Here is a 24,381-nt window from a genome sequence, read left to right as displayed (position 1 = left end):
GTGCTGCTTTGCTCTGTTGCTTTATTCTACAGCAGCCACGAAATGCCCTTGCTTCAACTATACATAACATAACTGTTCTCTGTTGTAACACAATTGTGAAGATTTGACATACCATCCTTGCCAGGCACTTGAAAAAAATGAACCACTACTAAGCTTGTCTGATTGACTCTGTGACTTTGTGATTTTTCAAAAATAGTAGCAAACAAAACATGCAGGCTTATTAAAGGAGTTGTTATGGTTAGCATAACGGTTAGTGTTTCCAGGCAGCATCTACCCATTATTATCTGCCCCGGGAAGGAATAGCAGCATGAAGGAAAATCAAGCTTCATGTGAGGCCTACGGATTTGCTTCTTGTCAATGCCACCTCCAAGCTACCACTGTTGATAATCTCATGTTTCTCTTATGATTGACTATACTAAGTCCATGTTGAATACAGTAGTTGTTTATACAATGGCCCCCTTCTCACACTGTTTTGTAATCCTAGTTATACAATGAATGAAAAACGTGTGAATGGGTTTGAATGTGCTTTATTTTACAAGTCTTATGTATTTTACTGAAGAGAATGAAAGCTTGAGAATTCTGACATTCTCAACAAACCAAAAAGCCTTTTTCTCTGTAAACTAATTCTTGCCAACCATTTGTTCTCATCGTACAGTACATTCGTCATCATATAATGTAACCCTTTAAATACAAATAGAATTTTGAATAATGCCCATTGTCCTGTAAGTGTAACTACGGTTGGTAGTGCCCACGAATTGGGTTTTTTCTTTTTTATGTTGTGTTGCTATGGGAATGTAAGGCCCTCCTGTGTGAGTCTGCAGTGTTTGAGCTTTGCAAAATTCTGTTTGTCGGGAGACATTGGTTTAGGGTTCTCTCTCTCTCTGCCCAGTTCTATCAGAAGAAGACATAAGACAGAGATAAAAACCCTACATCCATGTCTGTGGCTAAGCTGGATAAACAGTTCCTCTTAGATCGATTGAGCCTTTCTGGACGGCCGGAAATTCCAGGTGAGCGGCCGGTCGCTGCTTCCGTAGTTCCATTTCTCACTCGGTTACAACACCTGTAGTCTCGCGTAGCCAGACAACTATTCCACAATCTCCGAATGCCTGGAACTACACCTCCCGAAATCCGAGTAAGGAAGCTGCCATTTCCGCTCACCAAGATATATTTTTAATTATATCTTTACATTTTATTTTTGTATTTCCTTTTCTGCTAAAGCAACAAGGTATAGGCCTATATGCTTAGATGATTTGTATGTATATTAGGATAAATCTGCGCGACTGTAAAGACGAAACGAAAGTGGGGAGGAGTCTCCACTTCCGCTTTATATTTTACTCATCAGCTTCCGTTGTTCCAGACTGTATGGGAAATTGCGAGGCAACAGTCTGGCAACGTGAGACTATAACGGCTGCAAACGAACCCATAGCACATCATGAAGGCTCAACCGAATGTTCAGAGTGAAGACTCTTTCACCAGCTTAATCAGGGTGTTTAGAAGAAGCTATTCAAGTCTGGCTGTGTCCCTATTTTTGGGACATAGCCTGGATTTTATACTCTGTCATATGCCTGTGCCACGTAAGTCACAAATACCGGATGTACAAGCTTGTAGATCTTCCATCCATCAATTGTTTTGCTGCGTGACTCCGTCGTACGATGATGTATAAATCGGATGGTTAAAGTTGAAAGGGGCGGGAAAGGTAGAATCTCTTCCAGGTCAGAGATATGGTCACAAACCATTCTTGTGACTTTTGGTCTCTGTAGAGACAGTCTGATATGATATGATATATCCCTTTGGGAAGAAATGCTTCCTCCAAATATCATTATATGTACCGGGACCAAGTCAATTGTAGACATTTTAACAATCGTTGTTCTTGATGTTCTTTGTTTATTTCTTTTTCTTCTTTTTCTTTTTTTTTTCTTTTTTTTTTACTGGTGCTGACATATATGTGATTATGAGAAAAAGTATATAAAAGATAATGGCTATTTGTAAATATGTTTTTACAGGTTTAAATACATCAGATAATACAGTCTCTCTACTCTGTAAAGTATTTACTGTTTGTTGGAAAATAGAGAAGTATTTTATTTCAAGATTTTTTTTTGTTTTGTTTTTCACTTTTAACCCATCTGAGCTATGCCATTGCACTTCAGACAATGTCTTACTACTAATTTGTATTGTAAACCTCTTCTCTTTTTGGAAAGTTTTTTTTCATTTGTTTTTCTAGTTTGAGATTTGACTCTGTTCTTAAGCAGTGCTTATTTCTTTTTATCCTGTACAGAATCCTGAAATGTTAACAAAAGAGAATTACAAAAAAAGAAAAAACGTTTTTTTTTGTTTTTCAAAAAAGATACAATAAAGAGAGAATGTTCTCGCTGATCATAATAAAGTTTTTTGTTAATGCATCATTGGTGCACATGCTTGCATATCACACCACCATTAGGACACGTGCACATATAACAACAACACGCTGATGGCTGCTCACCAGTGTTTTTAGTTTTAATCTCTCGAATACTATAGTTTTCTTCATTTAATTTTAGTCACCTGGAAAGTTTTAGTGTTAGTCTAGTTTTAGTAGTCTAAATATCAAGATTTTAGTCGACTAAAATCCACAATTGATTTAGCCGACTAAAATGCATTTTGGCGGGCCTTGATACCGTCATGACGACTGATTTTACACTTGGTGAAAATAGTCGATCAACAAGAGATGGTAGATCTGCTATTTTCAGCATGCGTTCAAATGACTTGTACAGGATCTCATGTCCACTAGTCCAGTCCCAACCACTGGAACTAGTAAAAAGACAAAAGTGGAATCTATGTATATATATATTACTACAGGTATACAGTTCTTCTGATCAAGCCATTGGTTGAAAAGGGCTATCCAGCCGTGCTGAAATGAGCATGACAGCACACCTATAGCCGTTAATAGAAGATTTGAGAACGGATTAATCATATTAGAAACATCAGTTATGCTGATTATTAGTGATTAGACCGAGTTTTGTCAGAGCAGCAGCATTATTGGCTTAGGAATGGAACACAAAGGGCAGGTCCTGTATTTTTTTTTTATCCCACGATTTTGTAACCCATTTTTCACCCCTGTGTAAATTATCGAATGTGATCCTGGGCTCTACACACCCTCCGCCAGCCTAGTCCCCATATATGGGGGACATGGGGAGAGCAACGGACTTCAACTCATGCTTCCTTCATGCCTGAGTGTCCAAGTTACTCCTTTACACCTGACAGGGGGGAGTTTCCCTGGTTGCACGTAGCGCGTGGAAGCAACACGTTATTCCAACCAGTTCCTTTCCCCTCCATCAGGCGTGAGGCGACAGCACTACCAACTGTGCCACCGTGCACAGCAGGTCCTGTATTCTAACAGTTATTATGGTGGTACTTGGAGAGCCAAATATTTTCTGAGGTGGTACTTCAGTAGAAAAAGGTTGGGGACCAATGCAGTTGAACTAGTCCCTTCCTAACATTTTTAATCTAGTTTTTATTAGTTGACGAAATTGTGAACATATTTAGTCTTAGTTTTAGTCATCATAGTTTAGTTTTAATTTAGTTTCCATATAGTTTTCGTCAGTGAACAAATGTAGTCGATGAACTTTTTTGTTGTCGTCATAGTATTAGTCGACGGAATCGACATGCTCACCCTGCCAGCTGACTGGCTGTGAATGATGTTCACTGTATTTGTAGTAGGCCAATGACGGGGACTAGTGCACAACAACTGATGCTCACTGTATATGTATTGGGCCTATTAATGACAGGGACTAGTGCACAACAACTGATGTTCACTGTATTTGTATTGGGCCTATTAATGACAGGGACTAGTGCACAACAACTGATGCTCACTGTATTTGTAGTGGGCCTATTAATGACGGGGACTAGTGCACAACACTGTATTTGTAGTAGGCCTATTAATGACGGGGACTAGTGCACAACACTGTATTTGTAGTAGGCCTATTAATGACGGGGACTAGTGCACAACACTGTATTTGTAGTAGGCCTATTAATGACGGGGACTAGTGCACAACACTGTATTTGTAGTAGGCCTATTAATGACGGGGACTAGTGCACAACACTGTATTTGTAGTAGGCCTATTAATGACGGGGACTAGTGCACAACACTGTATTTGTAGTAGGCCTATTAATGACGGGGACTAGTGCACAACACTGTATTTGTAGTAGGCCTATTAATGACGGGGACTAGTGCACAACACTGTATTTGTAGTAGGCCTATTAATGACGGGGACTAGTGCACAACAACTGCACACACTTTCAAATAGCACCATGTTTAAGAAAGATTAAAGGCCCCCACAGGGCCCACACACCGAGCAAGTTTTTTTGATATTTTGCGGCGTTTGTCCATCGGTTTTCCGAAAAACGCGTCCAGTGTGCAACCACCTTTACCACACATTTGCATAATTAAACTTGCATATAATATGCCAAAGAGCAGATCCTTAATTGTAATATGGCAATAACGGTTACCATGAATCATGCAGGCTGTCGTTTGGCCAGACGAGAGGGAGGGAGGCGATGCAACCGCACATTCTTATTTTCTCCTTCCACTGTCGTCCTCTTTCAATCTCACTCTTCTTCACCTTCTTTTAACCCCATCCCTCTTCCTCTGTGACATCTCTCTCCCATACCGAAGCGCGCTCTCTCTCTCTCTCTCTCCCCCCCCTCTCACCCTCTGGCTGTATTTCTCATCTCTCCCTCCCTCTCTATCCTTTCCTATACCCACCCTGCTTACACTATGCGAGAGGCTGCCCTGTTTCTCCTCCAGCTTCTACAACTAGACACACACACACACACACACACACACACACACACACACACACACACACAATTCTCTGACATTGACAAATGGAGACTTACAGAGATGACAACATCATTACTCATGTTCAGTAGCGACACCACCTAGGACAGGGAGAGAAAGAGGGAGAATGAAGGACAGGAACGGGACGGAGGGATGTGATTGTGCGTGCGTGTGTGTGTGTTATGGCCGTAAAAGGCTGCAAGACAGCACATTTCTGACTACAATAAGTTATTGAGGAATGTACAGTATTACAGGGTCTGTACTGTATCGCTAGCACTGGTCCATAGCGTTAGAACGAAGGAGTTCTCCCTCCTTCTAACGTTGTGAACCACAGCTATACCAGCAGAAACTTGAATGCCTGCACCACACATACAGTAACACGTACTGTATAGGCATATAGGCCTATGTCATGTGGGACTGTTGTTATACTGTATTGTTAATTTATGGAAGATAGTGATTTGAAGGGTGGTGCCCAATTTGACAGCACCTAAATCTTTATAATCTGTCTGGGTGTGAAATTGTCTCATTACTGTGGGAGGAAGGTGACAGATTCAGTGTGATCCTCCTGACCATGCATTGAAATAGACACACTGTACACACAGTGTACACACACACACACACACACACACACACACACACACACACACACACACACACACACACACACACACACACAATGTCTCTCTGTCAATTCTCGGCACTCACTCAAAGAGCCAGCCATTATTGCTGAAAGCTGTTCTCTTCCTGTATGTAGTCAAACGACAACACGCCAGCAACCGTGCGCACACACACACACACTGAAGAGGGCATTATGCACTCTAATCAGCACATCACGCGAAGTGTCCCGCACCCGCAGAATGGGATATGAGCTACAACTCTTCCTTGTTCTCCATTTCTCCATCTCTCTCTCTCTTACTCTCTCTAGAAGAAGTATTTGCTTTGTGCTTTCTCTCTCTCACATAGTCTCTGGAAAGTAATAAGGTGAAGAAATATATAGCTCAGGGGAAGACATGCGGAAAGTGAGCAAGAGCCTTTGTGCCTCAAAGAGAGAGATATAAGAGCGGAGTGGGAGACAGAGGCAAAGCTGTTTGTGCCTTACCGTGTGTGTGTGTGTGTGTGTGTGAGTGAGACTGTGTGTGTGTGTGTGTGTGTGTGTGTGTGTGTGTGTGTGTGTGTGTGTGTGTGTGTGTGTGTGTGTGTGTCTGCGTGCGTGCGTGCATGCGTACGTACGTGTCTGCGTGCGTGCACTCTCGCCTTGTGCCTGTCTGTGTGGATGGTGTCAAGTTGATGAATGTCTTTGCATCAGCCAGCGTGGTGGTGGACTAGGAGGCCACCAGATAACAGTACAGCATAGCCTAACCCAGTGGCGTTTCTAGCATTGTTTGAGATGAAAGGCTCGGCCCCTAGAAGAATGATGTGTCCATGGGCATTTTGTGAATTTCATGCATTAAATACATACATCTGAACAGCGGCGTCAACTCCGGGGGTGCTCAGGCGCAGAAGCACCCACCGTGACCCACGGGCAAAATAATAAGCGGCGCCAATATCAATATGCAGAAGCAGAATATGCACCCACTGTCCGACTCCTGACTGAAATGTCCCTTACCAAGTGGTCATGTTTTCATGCACGTAGACTAGCCACTGTAAGTCACATACCTTTACGGGGGTTGTGGGCGCTTGGGCCAGATAGGTGTTGGGCCGCCGCCCATGGGCATTCAAATGCTAATAAGGTGGCTTTTGTTCTGCTGCCAGGTAGAGCGTATAAATATTGCATACAGTACAGTACAGGATTTATTTCCATTTGACTACGATGATGAAGCACCCTCCAGCCAAGAAGAGATTTGTCCAGTCCATGCTACAATTCGGCGCTGCCGCTGCGGCCTCAAAGACCCGGCTGCTCCCACCAGAGCCCGCCGCTGCCACATCGACTCCAGTGCCAGCTGCTGCCGCCGCCAAGACCCGTCTCCCAGTCTGGCGGGATCTGGGAGTCCCAGAGCCCGCTGCCACCACGGCCACATCGGCGCCCGCTGTCAAGGCCCCAGTGCCCGCTGCCGCCACACTGACTCTGCACGTAGCTGCCGAGGCTGACAGCACTATCAGCGCCAACACAATGGCTCTTTTAAGAGCTAATAGCAGCCAGCCGCTGCGCAAATATGCCCGAAAATATCAACCCATCTGGAAAGAGACATTTACCTGGATCACGTACGACTCTACTAAAGACAAAGTGTTCTGTAGCATTTGCTCTGAAGCTGTGGAGCTGGGTATTCCACTACTATCCAAATCAACACGCGAACAAGATACATTGAATGCGTTTACACGCAATGGGTTTTCCTCCTGGCAAAAAGGCATTGAACGCTTCAAAAGGCACCAGAAATGTGATATGCATCGAGATGCCGCCCTAGGCATCAATCAGAGGCGGAAGGCTGGCGTGAATGTGGAGGCGTCAATTTCTGTTTATCAGGGCGGGGGGCTGCACCCACCGCCGTTATAGGAACCTGACGCCTCTGCATCTGAAGAAGCACCCTGGGAAGTAACTATAGGTGATAATCAATAATCATCATGGCAAAAAATGTTGTGGAGGAAAAACTATTGACATTTTAAAAGTGATTGTTCTGGTAAGATTAACTGGAATTATTTATTATTTACTTGATATCCGAGTGGTATAGGTGCTATACTACTACGAACTGGATCCTGAATCATTTTGGTGAGTTTAACCACTTGAACCCCTATGTGTCCCTATTCTGGGCGTGTCCTAATTTGTCATGATTTGGTGGAAATAGTACACCTCAAGCTCACGGTGCATTTCAATGCAGGGAAGCTGGAAGTATACCTTCACTATAATTGCGCTCCACATGTCCCAAACTCTTCTCCATTCTGGCTACAAAACTATGGAATGCACTTCCCATTACAATCAGAACTGCAGCCTCACTCCCAACCTTCCGCCGTAGTCTGAAAACCCACCTCTTCGGACTCCATCATGGCCCGTAGCACTTGCCCTGCCCTAGCCCCGACATTTTTATGTAGACTTATAGCATTTTTATGTAGACTGTACATAGCACTATAAAGTATACATGTATGCAGAGTTCCATTATATAGATATTCCACTGTTACGTTCTTAGCTTACGTATGATTCATGATAACTACTTTTTATGTATGTGATGTATTGCCATGCTTTTTGTTCTTGCTTAATGTAAATCGCTCTGGATTAAGAGTGTCTGCTAAATGCCTAAATTGTTTGTTTGTTTGTAATGTGGTAAAAAAAGGAGGGTGGCGAAGTATAGACCCCTGGTGGAGTAGGGACCCGGTCAATGGAGTATATAGGGTTTAAGACAAGTGGTTAATCACCAGCCAGTAAATCAACATACGTGTACATTTGGGGTGCGGTGGTGTGGAAAAAAGGATCAGCTTCTAATTAGTAGTCAATAAAAAAGTGCTTTAAAAGCAACTATGTGGAAGTGTCTGCATATTTTACAAATCACAATGCTATAAGATATATCTGTTTAACTTGAGCTATAACCATAGCCTCTCTCTACTCTTTTCTTTCTTGTAGGTATAGGACTAAGAAAGAAATCTGTCTGCTCAGTGCTCACACACAGAAGTGGTCCGTGGACTTCCATCAGTGCTCACTCCCCATTCTAAATGTGCACCATCGTGGATATGTGTGCGTTGTGAGCATCAGGGAAGGGTCTTTGCCCTTTGGTGGACCAGGGAACTAAAGCTCACAATCCATGTCAATAAGGGCTTAGCACTTGGTGTTGTTGAGTTTGCACTACAGTAGTCTGTTGGCTTGCTGGCCAGTGCCTGCATAACTTAACCTCTCCTGAATTGATTCTTTCTCTCATGCTTTCACACAGTTGCACATACACATGAGTATACTTGAGAATCTTTCAGTGTCTGTATAAAAACTTAAATAGAGTTGCCAGTCAAAGCAAAGCAAAGCAAAGTTCTTTGTTTACCCAGGGAAGTGGACTAAGCTCGAGATGCTTGTTTACAGCCACACCCTGCTCATAGAACATTTCATGGTAGGGGTTCAATGCCTTGCTCAAGGGCACTTCAGTCCACTTATGTACATGTGTGTGGGTATACTATTATGTTTCAATGTATGTTGCATGTTGTTGTATGTCATGATAAGGACCGCCCCAAATTAATGCATATCCCTGTTTGACTAGATTTTGTGCTAGGAACCACATGAGATTTTCAAGACGAGATTTAATACATAATTCTGTAGGTGGGGAGCAAACAGTGGAGGAGAGTGAAACTTATGATCAGTCATTAATTATATTTTCTCTCATTGGATTAACTTGGCCATGAATAAATAGTTCAATTGTTTCTTGCAGGAAAAAGCTTTGCCCCTGTGCTGGCCGGGGGGGAAATCTCTGGCGCGTGCCCGGAACGCACATGCCACAATATTTGATTAATTGATTAATTTGATTGAATTATTATTGCCCTCAAAATAGAAGAGAAGGTGGAGAAGACAAGTTTTAATCCGTTCTCAAATCTTCTATTAGGGTCTAGGTGTGCTATCATGCCCATTTCAGCACAATTTGAGAGCTTAGTTCAACCAATTGCCTGTAGTATAATAATTCAATATTTCACTCCTATGCGGAGCTATGTGTGTATATATGTAGGCTATGCGTACATACGTATGTGTATGTACGTGTCCAGAGAAATTCGACTGACTGATTTCTGTCAGCAGGCTTGCGGCGCACGCACGCACGCATACACAGAGGCCAGGGACTACAGTACAGCACTTACTTCAGACCGGTCTGATTTTTTTTTATTGTCTTGGCTACTATTAGGCTCAAAATATTTCACACACACACACACACACACACACACACACACACACACACACACACACACACACACACACACACACACTCACAGCTCTGGTCCAGAGCCTTCCTGCTCTTGCTGCCGTTGCATTAAGGCACTACCTTTTACGCAGAGCCTCGGTTTCGATGGGCGCTGATGGGACGCTTGTTTTACAGCGCCGGCTACTACCTACCTAACCCTTACCTAACCATAACCGCAAGCACGGAGCAGCGCATCCCTCACCAACCTTAATCCGGTTGTTTTAACGAATACTGGACAACTCACCCCAGTGCTTGCCCGTTTTTCCTCCTGGAATTTTCACCAGTGAGGGGATAACTTTGTAATATGCTATTGGCTGTTTGTATTCTTTTTTGAAAAATATAAAAAGATACTCCTGTGGAAAGGCTATATTATTTTACTTATATTGACCCTATAAACAATTTAGTATTATTTAGTAGCTATATGTAAGGTTTTGCCCACTCAAATCATGGTACCTCGTCAGATAATCCCCACATATCCTACAACAACTTCTGTGAACAGACTTCACTGTAGTAGCTTTTCATAAATTATATTTGTAGGCTACTTGTACTGCCTCGCATGAAATGCAGACCAGCCTCTCCTCTGTAGCGAAAATAAAAATAATGTTTTACCTACTCACCAAATACAAAGACGGGTTGTGTAATTAGAAAGCCTACTTTCCTTAGTGGACGCACTTTGGGCCCACCCCCCAGCCCCCACCACACGTATAAATGCACTTTTTGGCCAGAAAGGGGTTTTGTTTTCACCGGAAAAAATATGTAATTTTAGTTACTCCACTGCGCCCTCTACCGATATTGCCAAGATAAAACCCTCATAGAGAAGATTTTTCCTTTTCCTGTCTAGTTCAAATAAAAGAAAATCCCTTTCTGGCCAAAAAGTGCATTTTAAACATGTGGTGGGGGCTCAAAGTGCGCCTGCTAAGGAAAGTAGGCTTTCTAATTACACAACCCGTCTTTGTATTGGTGAGTAGGTAAAACATTATTTTTATTTTCGCTAAAGAGAGGCTGCATTTATGCGAGCACCGGAAGTCGACAGTAACATCTAAATGTGATGGCATTAGGGCCGATTCATACTCCTATTTTACCGCTGTTTCGGCGCTGTAGTGCCGAAATGATTTAGGCTCGTCAGAAATTGTCAGTAGCACCGAAGAGCCGACGGTACCCCCCCCCCCCCCCCCCCCCGAACCTCAAATGACGTCACATTGTAGGCTCTACAGCGCCGAACCGACTTTTATTCGGCTCTAAAATAGGAGTATGAATCGGCCCTTAGAGCTATGGACCAGAGCTAACACACACACACATAGGGCCGATTCATACTCCTATTTTACCGGCACCGCTATTTGATTTTGGCTCGTCAGACATTTTCAGTAGCACCGAAGAGCCGACTTTAAGACGGTACCCACTACCCAGTAAGTACCCGCCCCCACGAACCTCAAATTACGTCACATTGTAGGCTCTACAGAGCCGAACCGACTTTTATTCGGCTCTAAAATAGGACTATGAATTGGCCCATACACACACACTAGTCTAGGATAATGAAATCTGCAACATTTATAGTAATATAGCTGCATTTTGAAATTTCAAGGAAACACCTGTTTGAGGAAGAACTTACTCTAAGGTTACTTAGGTTAGCATATACAGTAGTAATTTTACATCACGAACCAAGTCGCGGCCATTTTGACCTGCAGGGGCCACCCATCACCACCACGTGACGAGGGGTAACCTCAGCAGCACCCGTGGAAAGCCTGCTTTCTAATTCAATTTTTTGCTCCGTGCTCAGATCCGGTGTAGAGGCCGCCTACTATATCGTCACAAAATACACGCTCACACGCGTACCAATTCGGTATCCGCTCTAGACCGGATCTGCAGACCGCACAGTGTGAATCGAACACAGTCTAACGCGAGAGGGAAGAAAGGAGAGGTGGATAACAGAGCAATCGAACCGAGTGCAGTCGGTGTTGCCATGTCCGCTTATTATAAGCGACTTTGGGCTTGTTTTTCGCAGTAAAGTTGCTTGTAAGTAATTATTTGTAGTTGCGGGTTGCGTTTTTTGGGCGGTTTCGTTTCCTAATGTCGTTTAAACCAGTTTTCAAGACAAGGACCCCCGAATTAATATATATTTGTCTGTGGAACCCCATCTGAAAACATTTTATGCCAGGGACCCCCATACAAGATAGTTACAAAAATATTCCACATTTTTCTAATATATTTTTTATTCCCCTTTGAAAAATCTACAACATGTTGTGAGCTATCTACTATTTTCAAATAAAATAGCTATATATATGCATGTTTAAATTAAAGGTTTGGCTTCAGTAATAATGACAGTAATAAGACGAAAATGAATAGAAATAATTAATTTGATCATTATTCTAGCTTCATATACCATGCATAAATCCAAATTTAGTCATTCCAACCCTTATTTCATTGTGGTTTGTCTTGTTTTGTAATTGTATTGAAATGTATTTAGTCATGCCTGTTATAAAGATTTGTTAATTAAAAATAATAAAAATAAAGGGCGGCAGTAAAGGGCTAAATTTTTTTTTTTGGCCTTGTTTTCCCTACCGAGACCTTGGGAGGAGGGGGGGGGCTTTCTTTTTGCGCTTGTTTCTAGTTTCTACCCTCAACACCTGGCAACAGCGGAGCGGGGTCCGGAGAACAAGGAGCTCTGTGGTCGACATCATTGATTCAACTCGCTTTGACTATCCTACCCTGCTGCTAGCTAACCGTTAGCTACATGTGCTGAGGACGAGGAGGGGAAACCGATCTCCGCCGCAACGCAACAACAACCACCATGCCGACAATTACCTTACCGCCCAAAGAGAATGCTCTCTTCAAGAGGATTCTGGTGAGATGTTGACCCTACACGTTGTTGTTTCAGATGGTTAACGGTGTCCTGTGTTCAACATCTATCTATCTATCGACGGGCACACAACGCCGCCTCGTTCTTTAGCTAGCACCACCACCACTAGCGTTAGCGGTTAGCCTTTAGCTTCCACCGTTAGCAAAGATGGCATAATTGAATGAGTTGGCTAGTGGTGTGTTTAGGCATGGAATGGATGGTGGTGGTAGTTGTGCGCTGTCATTGTAAAAAACGGATAGCCAACCAAGCAAGCCGGGCGTGTGCACGGCCCGTGTGTTTGTTTATTTTCTCCCGAAGCCCGGTTATTATCGTGCGTCTTGTGTGTGTGTAACAAAATGTGGATGATGGTAAAGAAGAAAAAAAAACACTGCACGCTATTTACATGGAGCCTTGGTTGGTTCCGTTAGCTAGCCGGGTTATGAGCTAATTTTATTAGGCTACTTGGTTCGTCGCACGAGCATGTCTGTCTGTCGCTCGACGAAATGAATAACGTGATTTTTTGCTGGAGGGGGGGAAAGTGTCCTTGTTGCGACTTCCAAGTTGAAAATGCAGCATTTTTTTGTCGAGCTACACTGGGTTGGTGCGATTATGAAGTGTAGATGGAAAGGTTGTGAAGGCCTCACACACAGCCAGTTGTCAAACACAGCCAACCCCGCACACACTTAACACAATGCCATGCCAATAGAATAATTACACTCGCGCATCACTGTGTGACCTGAATGCCACTTTATTTAACGGTAAACAACACAACTAAAAGCGATCCTAACTGCCTGTTTGTTTTAGTACAAGTCTACCATCGAGCATCACTGACACACACACTCCTCCTGAGTCCTTAGCAAACTATTGATAGCAAGTTGTAGTTAGCAGAACAAGTAGCGTGATGTTGGCTATTGTAGGTATATAGTTTCAAAACTTGACATGTCTTGGAAGAGACTGCCTGGGCCTGCGCATTGTATTCCACAAGTCAACGACTTTTAACGTCCGTTTTGCTTTTTTTTGGGGGGGGGGGGGGGGTTGTGTGAAAGCGAGGCGCAAGAGTAGAAGTACTAATGGTGGGCTACTGTGTCAGCACATTTGTGGCCAGACATGTCAGCTGGACGGTTACTTCAGGCCTGCCAGCCATGGCGCTGCCCATCCCTCCCTGACTGTCCAGTAGTGTTTTGAATCCGTTGTGAAGCTCCCTCTGTTTTTTGCTATCTTATTCTTGACACCGTTTCAGCTACAATCTAATCTTCACCCAAGAAGCGCGCGGTCTTTGACGGGCGTGGTGGTGGAGTAAACTTTTAGTCCGAGGTTAATTCTCAGGTCTTTAGGACCAGGCTCAATCCCGTGTGTGTGATATCAGCCAGGTTGGCTGACTGGATGGATGCATGCATGCTGGCAGTTGTGGCTCTCTCTCTCTGCACGAGTACAGTAAGCTAGGAGTAGGCATCCATGACGTTTTTAGATCAAACATTATTTGAGATAAAAGCTCTTGGACTGTGATGGACCTGGTGGTTGTAACTTGTTTTTGACCTTGTAGGTCTTAACAGTATGAACTTGTTATAGCCTATTTACAGCTGTTTATACAGTCTTCAATCTAGATAAAGTCAAAATGTCATAAATGTGATCACTGATTTAGCCTCTTGCATTAGTTACCTGCCGCTGTGTAATTTGATAATCGCATGAGACATTCTTTCTGAATTGAAAGCATGGACCACACCTCCCTCTTTATTTTAGCTTTTGCAGAAAGTCAGGGAGTCTTAATGCACTGTCTCCTAATAGTTGGGCAGGCCTCCAACTTGTGATTGGCAGTGGTGTTGCATGAGGCTCCGTTTCTCTTTCATGCCATGGCAGGCAGTTGTATCCGAACAGTAACAAGTTGTTAAAGCAATATCTTAAGCACTACGGTAGACAGGTGAATTGTTATTATAAATAATGATGATCATATAGCTCAAATGAAAAAAAGGTGGAAAAGAAAAGTATGGCCTTAAGTGTAATCCTTGTAATCCCTATAGTTCCATTTATAGGAATAGTATTTTCTGTCACTATTGTGAACTACACATCAACTCAACACACTGGAAAAGGTCAATTGATTGTTGACCAACATGAGTATGGAATTATTTAAGCTATGTAGTACACGATGGGCAAGAGTGATTCTCCATGCATGTTAAATCAATTGAGAATCATTTGAAAATACTGTTGTGCTATACAGCAGTCCTCGAGCTTGTCCAGGACGGGTCTAGTGCTAGGACAGAAAATAGAAATGCTGTTCACTGTGCTTTTGAGCTAAGAGGCCATGGTTGTTTCCCAACTGTTAACTGTTGCACCACAAGTCCCACTACTACACTGTTTGGCAGCTTGCACAGTAGTTGCACTCCCCTCTCGCTGCTGGTCAAGTTATTTTGGGTGAGTTGTAGAACATGCTGGATAAGCACAACGAGTGGTGGTGATGTTACTATTAGGTTACATTTACAAGTGTATTTGTGCCTGTGTGCATGAGGCAACAGCCTTTTTTTCATGGACAATTGAGATACATAATACTGCTTGGGGATCTCTGGAGTGACCATTCCATCTTTTCAAACTGTGTACAGGATGATGATGGAACTGAATTGTTTTCACAGTTGTAGCAATTTTAAGTAATGTCCAGGCTTAGTTATTACTTTAAGTTATGGCTTCCCTAGGCCATTCAGTGTATGGATCAGAAGTGGCATGGCACATTCTAATTACTTTGTGTTATGAATAATGAAAAAAAAATGAATAACATTTAATTCAATTCAATGGGTGCTCCGCAGATTAAGCCACATACCACTGACTCGTCATTTTATATACAACTTTAAATTAATGTAACATGTTATCCCCCATCTGTCTACTTGCTTCTATTACTCCACTGCTGTCCAAGTCTACGGTAATTAAAAATGAAGGATTTAAATATTTTTGAACAATTTATGTTTTTAAGTCTAGTGCTTTGGGTTTTGAAGTTCCACATAACAGTTTGCACAAAAGGCATGGGCCCAGATTTTGCTCAGAAAATTGATGCCCAAGGCCAAGCCCTCCCTAGGCAATGCCAGTCGAGACTAATAGTCTACTCTTGGCTGTCTAATGTCACATCTGGAATGAAGCAAGAAAGAGAAGAACTAGGCAGAGAAACACATTTTCAAAAGCTTAAGTGGATAACAAGTTTTTCTGTAATTGTTGGACTTGGACCGTCATCTCTCTTCACAGAGCAGAGTCTCATTACTTGCTTGACAAATCATTCTCCACACTCCTCTTACTAGTGTTTCTACGTATGGAGAGCAACATCAATATATCTGTGGCCATGCCATTGCCTAGATAGCAACTCTGCTCAAAGGTAGGGAAAAAATAACTTTCTCCATCTTTAGATATTGGAGATGTTCTGCATTCTGATGACTGCATCCTGTGGAGGCAATACTTCATGCTTAGAGGTTTTGGACAGTAGTTGGCATGGTATAGTACTACTAAATCCACCAATATATTTGTTGCACAGCAACATCATTCATGACTCATGTGTAGTACTGTCAAAATGGGTTCTGTCCCATATCATTCGAAAACGCTCTCGATAGAGCCGATAGAACATTATTCGGCTCAATCGAACTTCGCAACGTTGCCAAACGTGCCAAATGAAGCTGGAAAGGAAAATCATCATCTCCATGAAGCTTGTCAAAATACTGAAGCACAAAGTGCTCTCAAATCTCCTGGTAGATGGCTCAGTAATGATTTGGTGTGCCATGTCATCTGCTGGTGTTGGTCCACTGTGTTGTATCAAGTCCAGAGTCAACACAGCCATCTATCAGAATATTTTTGAGCACTTTGTGCTTCAGTATGTTGTTGACAAGCTTTACGGAGATGATGATTTTTCCTTTCCAGCTCGATTTGGCACCTGCCCACAGTTCCAAAACTAATAGTAACTGGTGTACTGACCATGGTATTACTGTGCTTAAATGACCAGCCAACTGGCCTGACCTGAACCCCACAGAGAATCTAGGTTGTATTGTCAAGAGGAGAGAGTGGACAAAAAAAATACTCATGAAAAAATACAAATGAACTTATGGCTGTTATCAAAGCAAACCCAGACTTCCATAACGCCTCAACAGTGCCACAGGCTGATCACCTCCATGCCACGCCCCATTGATGAAACATTTTTCAAAAGTAGCCCAGACCAAGTATTGACTGCTTACATTAATATACTTCTCAGATGGTAGACATTTCTCGATCAAGAAATTATTATTCTAGTGGTCTCGTAAAAATATTCTAATATTTTGAGATAGGATGTTTTGATTTTCATGAGCTGTATATGCCATAATCTGAAATCAAAAAGGTTTATGGATGTGCCGATGAGACATTCTGGCCGATATCGATATCCGATATAATTAATTGCTGTTATGTCCGATAACCGATATTACCGTTGTCGATATGATCTCATTCTGTATTGAAAAATTATAGTAATTTTGTCCATTCAGAAAAATACATGTAACAGGTTATCTGCACTGCAGGCTTAGGCAAGTCAGATTGAACTTAAATACCTTTTATATTTAATATTGTGAGCTTGTAGATCTGTTCAAGCTGTTACTTTGGGCTTGTTTATCTGTAAAGACTAAAAAAATAACTATGCGCAATTAATTGCGGATATATGAATATATGACCTTTTGAATTACATTATGGAAGAAAATGAACTTTTGCACGATATTAGATTCTTTTAGAAGGACCTGTATACTTTATCGGCCCAATAACTAGTCTGCAGTTGTTGTAGGTAGAGACTAGAGAGAGGCACTTTTGAAGCGGGTGTGGTTATAAGTCCCTGGTCCTATGCGATGATTAGTACTGCTGGTTTTTACACCTGGTATGGATCCCATGTTAAAGCCGTTAAAAGGACTAGGCTCCATCATATGCAACTCTTGTCATTGTTTGAGTCGGTGCAGAACGATAATATAAAAATGTAATCCAGATTTAGCTTAATAGTGAGGAATTGGGAGGGCAAGGTGCAAGAGCTGACCAAGTAAGGTGTTGGAATTAAATGCCAAGCAGTTACATAAATTGTAATTATGTACATTTTAGTTTTTTGTCAAATTGTCATTTTATTTACAAAGCCTAAAAGACAAGCAGAAAAAACACTATTAAAATTGTTAGTAGGGAATAGGGATGCACCTGCCACCGATGTATCGTCCACATATTTGCTGTTATCGATCGGCATCGGCAAATCAAACTGACATTAGCCGATAGCCGATATTTATCTGTTGTTGATAAGCATACATTTTGTGTTGGCTATGGTGTGTTGGTTATCTGTAGATTCTGAACATTTATTTCTTGTATTGAACATGTATTTGTTTCCCAGACACAAAAGGGGGAAAAAACTAAAGAAACATATCGGTATCAGTATCGGATAAATAGTTAGTTTAAACATCGGTATCGGCCAAGTATTTCCATATTCCATCCCTAATTGTTAGTTGCAATTATTTGATGCTGATTAATCATCAAGGAAAATGTATTGCAACACAGTTTGCATACTAGCAGTTGTGGAAGAAGTGCTGATTTATTTTTTTACTTTAACCCATTCTGGGCGGGAACCCATTTTGGTCTTTTACCCACTCAGATCGGGAACCCATATTTGGGTTCTGTACAGTATGTACAGTATTAAAAAATGTAAACATTTTGACTCTGCTATATAAATATTTGAAGTTTTTAAGAGGCGTTTTTAGAATCGGCCTCAGGCCTAAATTGGTTAAACCCATTCTGGGCGGGAACTCCTTTTGGTGTTATGGCATTATATTAAGTATTACTTTAGCTGTTGAAAAAGCACTATGAGCTTATAGATCTGCTATTTTTGAAAAATTGTGAATTGTGGCGCAAATCTTTGAATGTATATTCTCAAAACCTTTTTCCCTGGAACAATATATTTTCAGAAGGGGGTCCACGGCCAAATACAGATCATTCTGGGGGTCCTTAACATGAAAAAAGTTGAGCACCACTGACATAGAAACTGACAATAGTTGTTTCAGAAAAGCCCTTTTTTCCCTTCTTTCTAATTATTTGATTTGCCCAAAGCGTTGTTTATTGTCATGATTTGCCACAGCAACAGTTGGCTTTGTCTTTAAATAAATACTTTTAAAAACGTCTATGGGGAAAATGAATGGGGAATTATCTTCCGGGCCTGTCGTCGTTATGAAAGGGGGCGGGACTGCGACCCTCTATTGCAGATACTATATTAAAATGTCTATATTTAAATTGTTGTAAAGCCTATTCATACAACTCAATAAGGATAGCGGAACGCTAGGAAGAAGGTTAGGCCTTCCCACAATAAGTTGTCTTGTATGATCGAAATCTCTACCTGCATCCACGTGAATCATTACTCCAAGAAGGTTAAAATTATAAATAGTCCCATGTAATATTTGAAGTTAACACCCCGAACGCCGGGGTTATTTAATCCATTAAATCATAGCGCCCAGCGATTTATGGCAGTGGAGCACTTTTACAGACGGACTGGATGTTATCCCGGATGTGGCTGAAGCAGATGGATGTAGCCAAAACACTCTATTGGCGACAACAACGCGACTAGCGACGGGACCGCGGTGGGCCGTCTAACACATAATCTTTGCTTAGAATTGGACGGGATGATTTAGATCTTGAACGTTGCAAGATTTTCGGTCTCGTCGACTAAACAGGGGGGGAACATTTTTTGATGACGTCCCACTGTTGCGCAACATCGAATGTTCCGCAACAGACGCTCCCAGCCTGTGGAGCGATGCGATCGGTTTTGATAGCAATAATCTCTGTCCTTTTGATCAATCTTCGTCCTGGGCGCTGGGCGTTACTAATTGAACAGACGGTGAACTTCGTCCTGTGCCCTTCGGGGTGTTAAATGGGGTTTGATTCAGACGGCTTGCTGACTTATTTGTTTCTCTCCATTTGGAATTAGTTGTACTACATGCTGTCATTATTGCTCTCTCATCCTTTTAAAAATGTTCTCAGATCTCTAATATCTAATATGCTTCCTCTCACTCTCTACACAGCGATGTTACGAACACAAACAGTACAGAAACGGACTCAAGTTCTGCAAACAGATCCTGTCCAACCCCAAGTTTGCGGAGCATGGAGGTAAGGCATGTGATGTAGGAATGGATGGAACGCTCTGGTCCAGAGGGTTGGCCAGTTCTCTTTTAACGCTCTGCCAGGCGCTGTTCTATTCCCATGGGCAGCAAGTAAACGTTTGAGGTCTCCAACTGTAGTCACCCCCCCCAAAATATCTGGTCAATAGAAAATAACCATTGGATAGTGTTGAAGAGAACTCGCTGACACTCACACAACAGAGCTAGCATGGACTGCTTTTTCACAAAGAAAACTAATTGAAAAACACGACAAATAAAAACTACCACATTGTACCGAATATAAGACGACTCTGATTATAAGATGACCCCCATTTTTCAAGACTAATTTGTGGAAAAAGAACATTGAATGTCAAATAGTCTAGTCCCCGATTTATAATGCGAACCCGTTTTTTGTAAGGATATTTCCATTGAAAAGGCCAATAGGGTACATGAATATGACTAGTGGACAAGACTTCCAGTAGAACTAAGTCAAGATGCCAGGTCATTGTTAACTGGCATCCTATCGTGTGTATAGTTTCTGCTGTTTGACTGATGATAGGTTCTTGGTTTACTATGCATCTCATGTATTACCTGTATTATTGTAAGTCGCTCTATGCATCTCATGTATTACCTGTATTATTGTAAATCGCTCTGGATTAAGAGTGTCTGCTAATTTTGTCATTTTATGCTTGGCTGTGTGTGGGTGTCACGCTACGAAAATAGCCCATCTACAAGCTCTGCGACATGTTTTGAGCTTCTAGATTGGCGATGTTTCGGCACACACAGCGAAAATCAGGCGTTTTTTCCAGACGTCACCAAGACATGAATAAAACATTTCAGATGACTACAATATAACTAACACTAAAGAGAATTCTATTCCAAACACCATGTCTGAACCGAACTCAAAAGTTGCCGTTAAAATGAACGTTGCTGCACTGCAGCCCTCGCTCACTTTGTAACGGGCCCGTCTTGTTCCTCCCCCCCCCTCTGTCCTCCCTCCGTTCCTTCTGGCAGAGACCCTGGCCATGAAGGGCTTAACGCTCAACTGTCTGGGGAAGAAGGAGGAGGCGTACGAGCTGGTGAGAAGAGGCCTACGCAATGACCTCAAGAGCCACGTCTGTATCCTTTTCACAAAGACTTGGTTTTCAGGGCTTCTTTTTGACACAGGAGTGGCAGGCACATTATGTATAGAATGTGGCTTAGCAGTGGCATCTTGTGTTCCTACCGTACAACGCGCACCTATACACAGGCAGTGATGTAACTAGGTTTTCAAAGTAGACGTAATTCCGACAGCCGTAGTCCAACATGCGGGAACAACGGTCGGACTACCACTCGAACATGCACTGCTCCCGTGCTTGCGGTTAGGGATAGAGGTAGGTTGACGGTCTAATGACTGTTTGACCAATAACTGATTTGCGACCTTTGCGTCCTTTCTCAACTCAGTGAGTCTTAAGGGTGCAGGATGCAGACTATTTGCATCACTGCGCCGGTGGGGCGATGCAAATATGGGCAGATGTTTCCACCAGCTAAAACCTTTGCAGATGAGTGTTGAGGCCTATCCATAACTCCAGTTTTAAGTGATAAGGTGACCACCGAAACGGTGGTTATAGTGAAAACAAGAGATGTGTTTGGCTGAGCGGTGAGTCGCTTAATCACTGCGGCTCAGTGACCCCATGTTGTAGTTTTCGGTGGTCACCTTATCGCCTAAAACTGTAGTATGAATAGGCCTTTAATGTTATCTCGTCCCGAACACTGCCAGAAGTCGACACATCTTGGTGTCTCGTAGGACGATGATTTTAACCCGCAGAGATACTTGGCATGCATCTTGACAAGTGATAATTGACCGTGGATGTGGGGGAAATAATTTATGCATTTTAATACTACTAATATGACAAGCTATGCCCTTCAAATAAAAGGGGAGGTTATATATAAAATACAGCTTGCCAGCAACGTTGGATATTCGTTACTTTAGGTCAGATCATCGGTGCATCAAATGTAACTCATACATTGGATAAATCCGTTCCGTAACATTTTTGGGGTTGATGTTTTTGTGTGAATGAACAAGGAAAGTCAAAGATTACATTAAAGCCCATTATGAAAGCGATGCTACAGCGTGCTGCCAACCAAGGGTGCTAATGAAACAAAATGAGCAAAGTTGTTGCACTAAGCTTGTGGCTCAGGAGGTAGAGCAGGTTGTCTGGGTTAGCGGTTCGAATCCCGGCTCCTCCTGTCTACAAGTGTCCTTGGGCAAGACACTGAACCCTACATTGCCTCCAATGAGTTGGTCGGTGTTAGCTTGCCACCATTGGTGTGGGCAGTGAGAACGCTGGCGTCGACTGTTCGCCGCTTCACCTCCCAATGTATGAATGAATGAACCATAGTAAAGCGATTTGAGCACTTGGAAAAACGCTATAAAATGCAATTTATTATTACTTCAGCATCTCTAGTTGGATGTGTCCATGCTGATGATATAACAAAATACACTTTTCAACCACGATGCAGCTTGCTTTGAGCCTACTAAAAGTGTATACCAGTGGTCCGGTCCTTGAGGGGGTTCCAGGTGGTCCCCTAACCTAGCTAAATGATGGAGTTGGTAACCAAATGGACCCTTATATTTTAACTCTTGAGAGTGTTAAATTAAACCAAATGGTTCCATTCACTCAAGGGTTAAATTATTGTTAAACATCTGCATTAACTCATTTCTACACAATTAAAGAATGTAGAATAATTGTTGTTTTGATCAACGTTTGCCTGTTATCTCTCCTACTGGTACCAACATCAATACAGCATGGAAGTGTGTACAAAAGCTTATCCAACGACAACTTTAATTTTAGGTCTGAGAGGCTAAATGTCATCAAATGGTGGTCCGTGGCTCAAATGCCGAATAAATAGTGGACCATGATATGAAATGGGTTGAAAACCACTGATGTATACAGCCGGCCACACTTAATTCTTTCTCTCACAGATGTGAAAACCTTTTGTAGAACAGTTGAATCCAGCCACGTTCATTCATCATTGCCATGATCAGATTTTGTCTAGCCAGACGAGTGTCTATGCTCCTCAACTCCTCACCCAGGCTGGCATGTGTACGGCCTGCTACAGCGCTCCGACAAGAAGTACGACGAGGCCATCAAGTGTTATCGCAACGCTCTCAAGTGGGACAAGGACAACCTGCAGATCCTCCGCGACCTCTCCCTGCTCCAGATCCAGATGAGGGACCTGGAGGGCTACAGGGTGAGGACACTTGACACATGTAGACACAGGAGTGTACTGTTGGTTTCATCCACAAAAAATATGACTGATCTTTCCGTCAAGTACCTTTTTTTTTTTACCACTGACGAAAACGAACGAAATCTAAAACTAAGCTATGAGGACTAAAACTTTGACTAAATGTACTGACAATCTTGTCAACAAATTAAAACTAGATCAAAATGTGAGGGATGGACTAGCGGAGATGAGTTTGGTTACGCTGGGGTTGTTGCGCTCTGAAAATAGCCGCTCCACAAGCTCACACCGCGTTGCGACGTGTTGCGAGCTTGTAGATCGGCTATTTTCAGCACGCAACCAAGTGTAAAATCAGCCATTACGGTGCCATCGACGCCTGCCGGGGGGAAAAATTGTCGACTAAATATACTGTAGATTTAGTAGACTAAAATCGTATATTTAGTCGACTAAAACTAGACTTGAATCACAACTTTTGACTAAAATATCCAAATCAACACTGATGGAATGGGAGTAGCTAAAAGAAAGTGTAGCCAGGGCAATCGGTTCTCCCTACCTACTGAATGCTGATAGGATTTGCTGACATCTGAATTCAATGAATGGACTAAAACTGTCTGGAAACAATTCAGAGATTTAGAAATTACCCGCATCGCAGAGCCAGTGCAAATACTTAAGGGCGGTCCTTCATATTGGAACAGTTTGTGGATAGGTTTTCAATGCAGTGGGTGTAGGTTAGTTGGTGCTTAGCGTGGTGTAGGTTTCTTATTGCTGTTGGTGCAAATTAGAGGCTACATTTATTCATTTGGCTGCCCTGCAAACCCGGCGGGTCCAATCCGGCCTGCAGAATGTTTTTTGCGAAGAAGTAAAGAAACATTTATTAGGCATCTGTATGGCCGCCGTTCTCTTGCCGCAATCTCTCTCACGATCATGAAATCTTACGGACAATTAATTGTCATACAAATAATTGCGGTTAACAATTTAATTTAATTTGTGGCATTGACAATTGTGTTTTTTTGTTGAGTTTTTTGCACTGAAAAGACATGGCATCGCTGGAGGAATTAATTAGTTCAATGAGTTAATATGCAAGGCTACAAGGGAGTTCATATGCAAGGCTACAAGGGAGTTAATATGCAAGGCTACAAGGGAGTTAATATGCAAGGCTACAAGGGAGTTAATATGCAAGGCTACAAGGGAGTTAATATGCAAGGCTACAAGGGAGTTAATATGCAAGGCTACAAGGGAGTTAATATGCAAGGCTACAAGGGAGTTAATATGCAAGGCTACAAGGGATTTAATATGCAAGGCTACAAGGGAGTTAATATGCAAGGCTACAAGGGAGTTAATATGCAAGGCTACAAGGGAGTTAATATGGAAGGCTACAAGGGAGTTAACCCAGTTAGGCCTGACGTCAACATTAAAAAAATGTCTTCTAAATCTTTTTCCGTTTTTCAGAAATACCTGCTATGTTTCTATATCAGTGGTGCTCAATATTTCATGTCAAGGACCCCAAAAATTATATATAATTTGCCACTGACCCCCATGTGAAAATAT

At 42.3% G+C, this 24,381-nt stretch overlaps 1 protein-coding gene across 1 annotated transcript in view; it reads left to right on the top strand.

Annotated features, from left to right (window-relative positions):
- The first annotated feature begins 12,361 nt into the window (after positions 1-12,361).
- The window catches only part of naa15b (N-alpha-acetyltransferase 15, NatA auxiliary subunit b), a 31,556-nt gene continuing 19,536 nt past the window's right edge, over positions 12,362-24,381 (top strand). The window contains exons 1-4 of the mRNA XM_083765509.1: positions 12,362-12,511; positions 19,534-19,618; positions 20,623-20,727; positions 22,685-22,842. Of these exons, the coding sequence (XP_083621635.1) occupies positions 12,458-12,511; positions 19,534-19,618; positions 20,623-20,727; positions 22,685-22,842 (402 nt within the window). The 5' untranslated portion in view covers positions 12,362-12,457. The remainder of the gene's footprint in view (positions 12,512-19,533; positions 19,619-20,622; positions 20,728-22,684; positions 22,843-24,381) is intronic.

The sequence above is a fragment of the Protomyctophum parallelum genome, assembly GCF_964188405.1.
Source record: "Protomyctophum parallelum genome assembly, chromosome: 5".
Taxonomy (NCBI): domain Eukaryota; kingdom Metazoa; phylum Chordata; class Actinopteri; order Myctophiformes; family Myctophidae; genus Protomyctophum; species Protomyctophum parallelum.
Note: the sequence above shows the minus strand (reverse complement) of the source record. Positions and strands in the feature narration are given on the sequence as shown.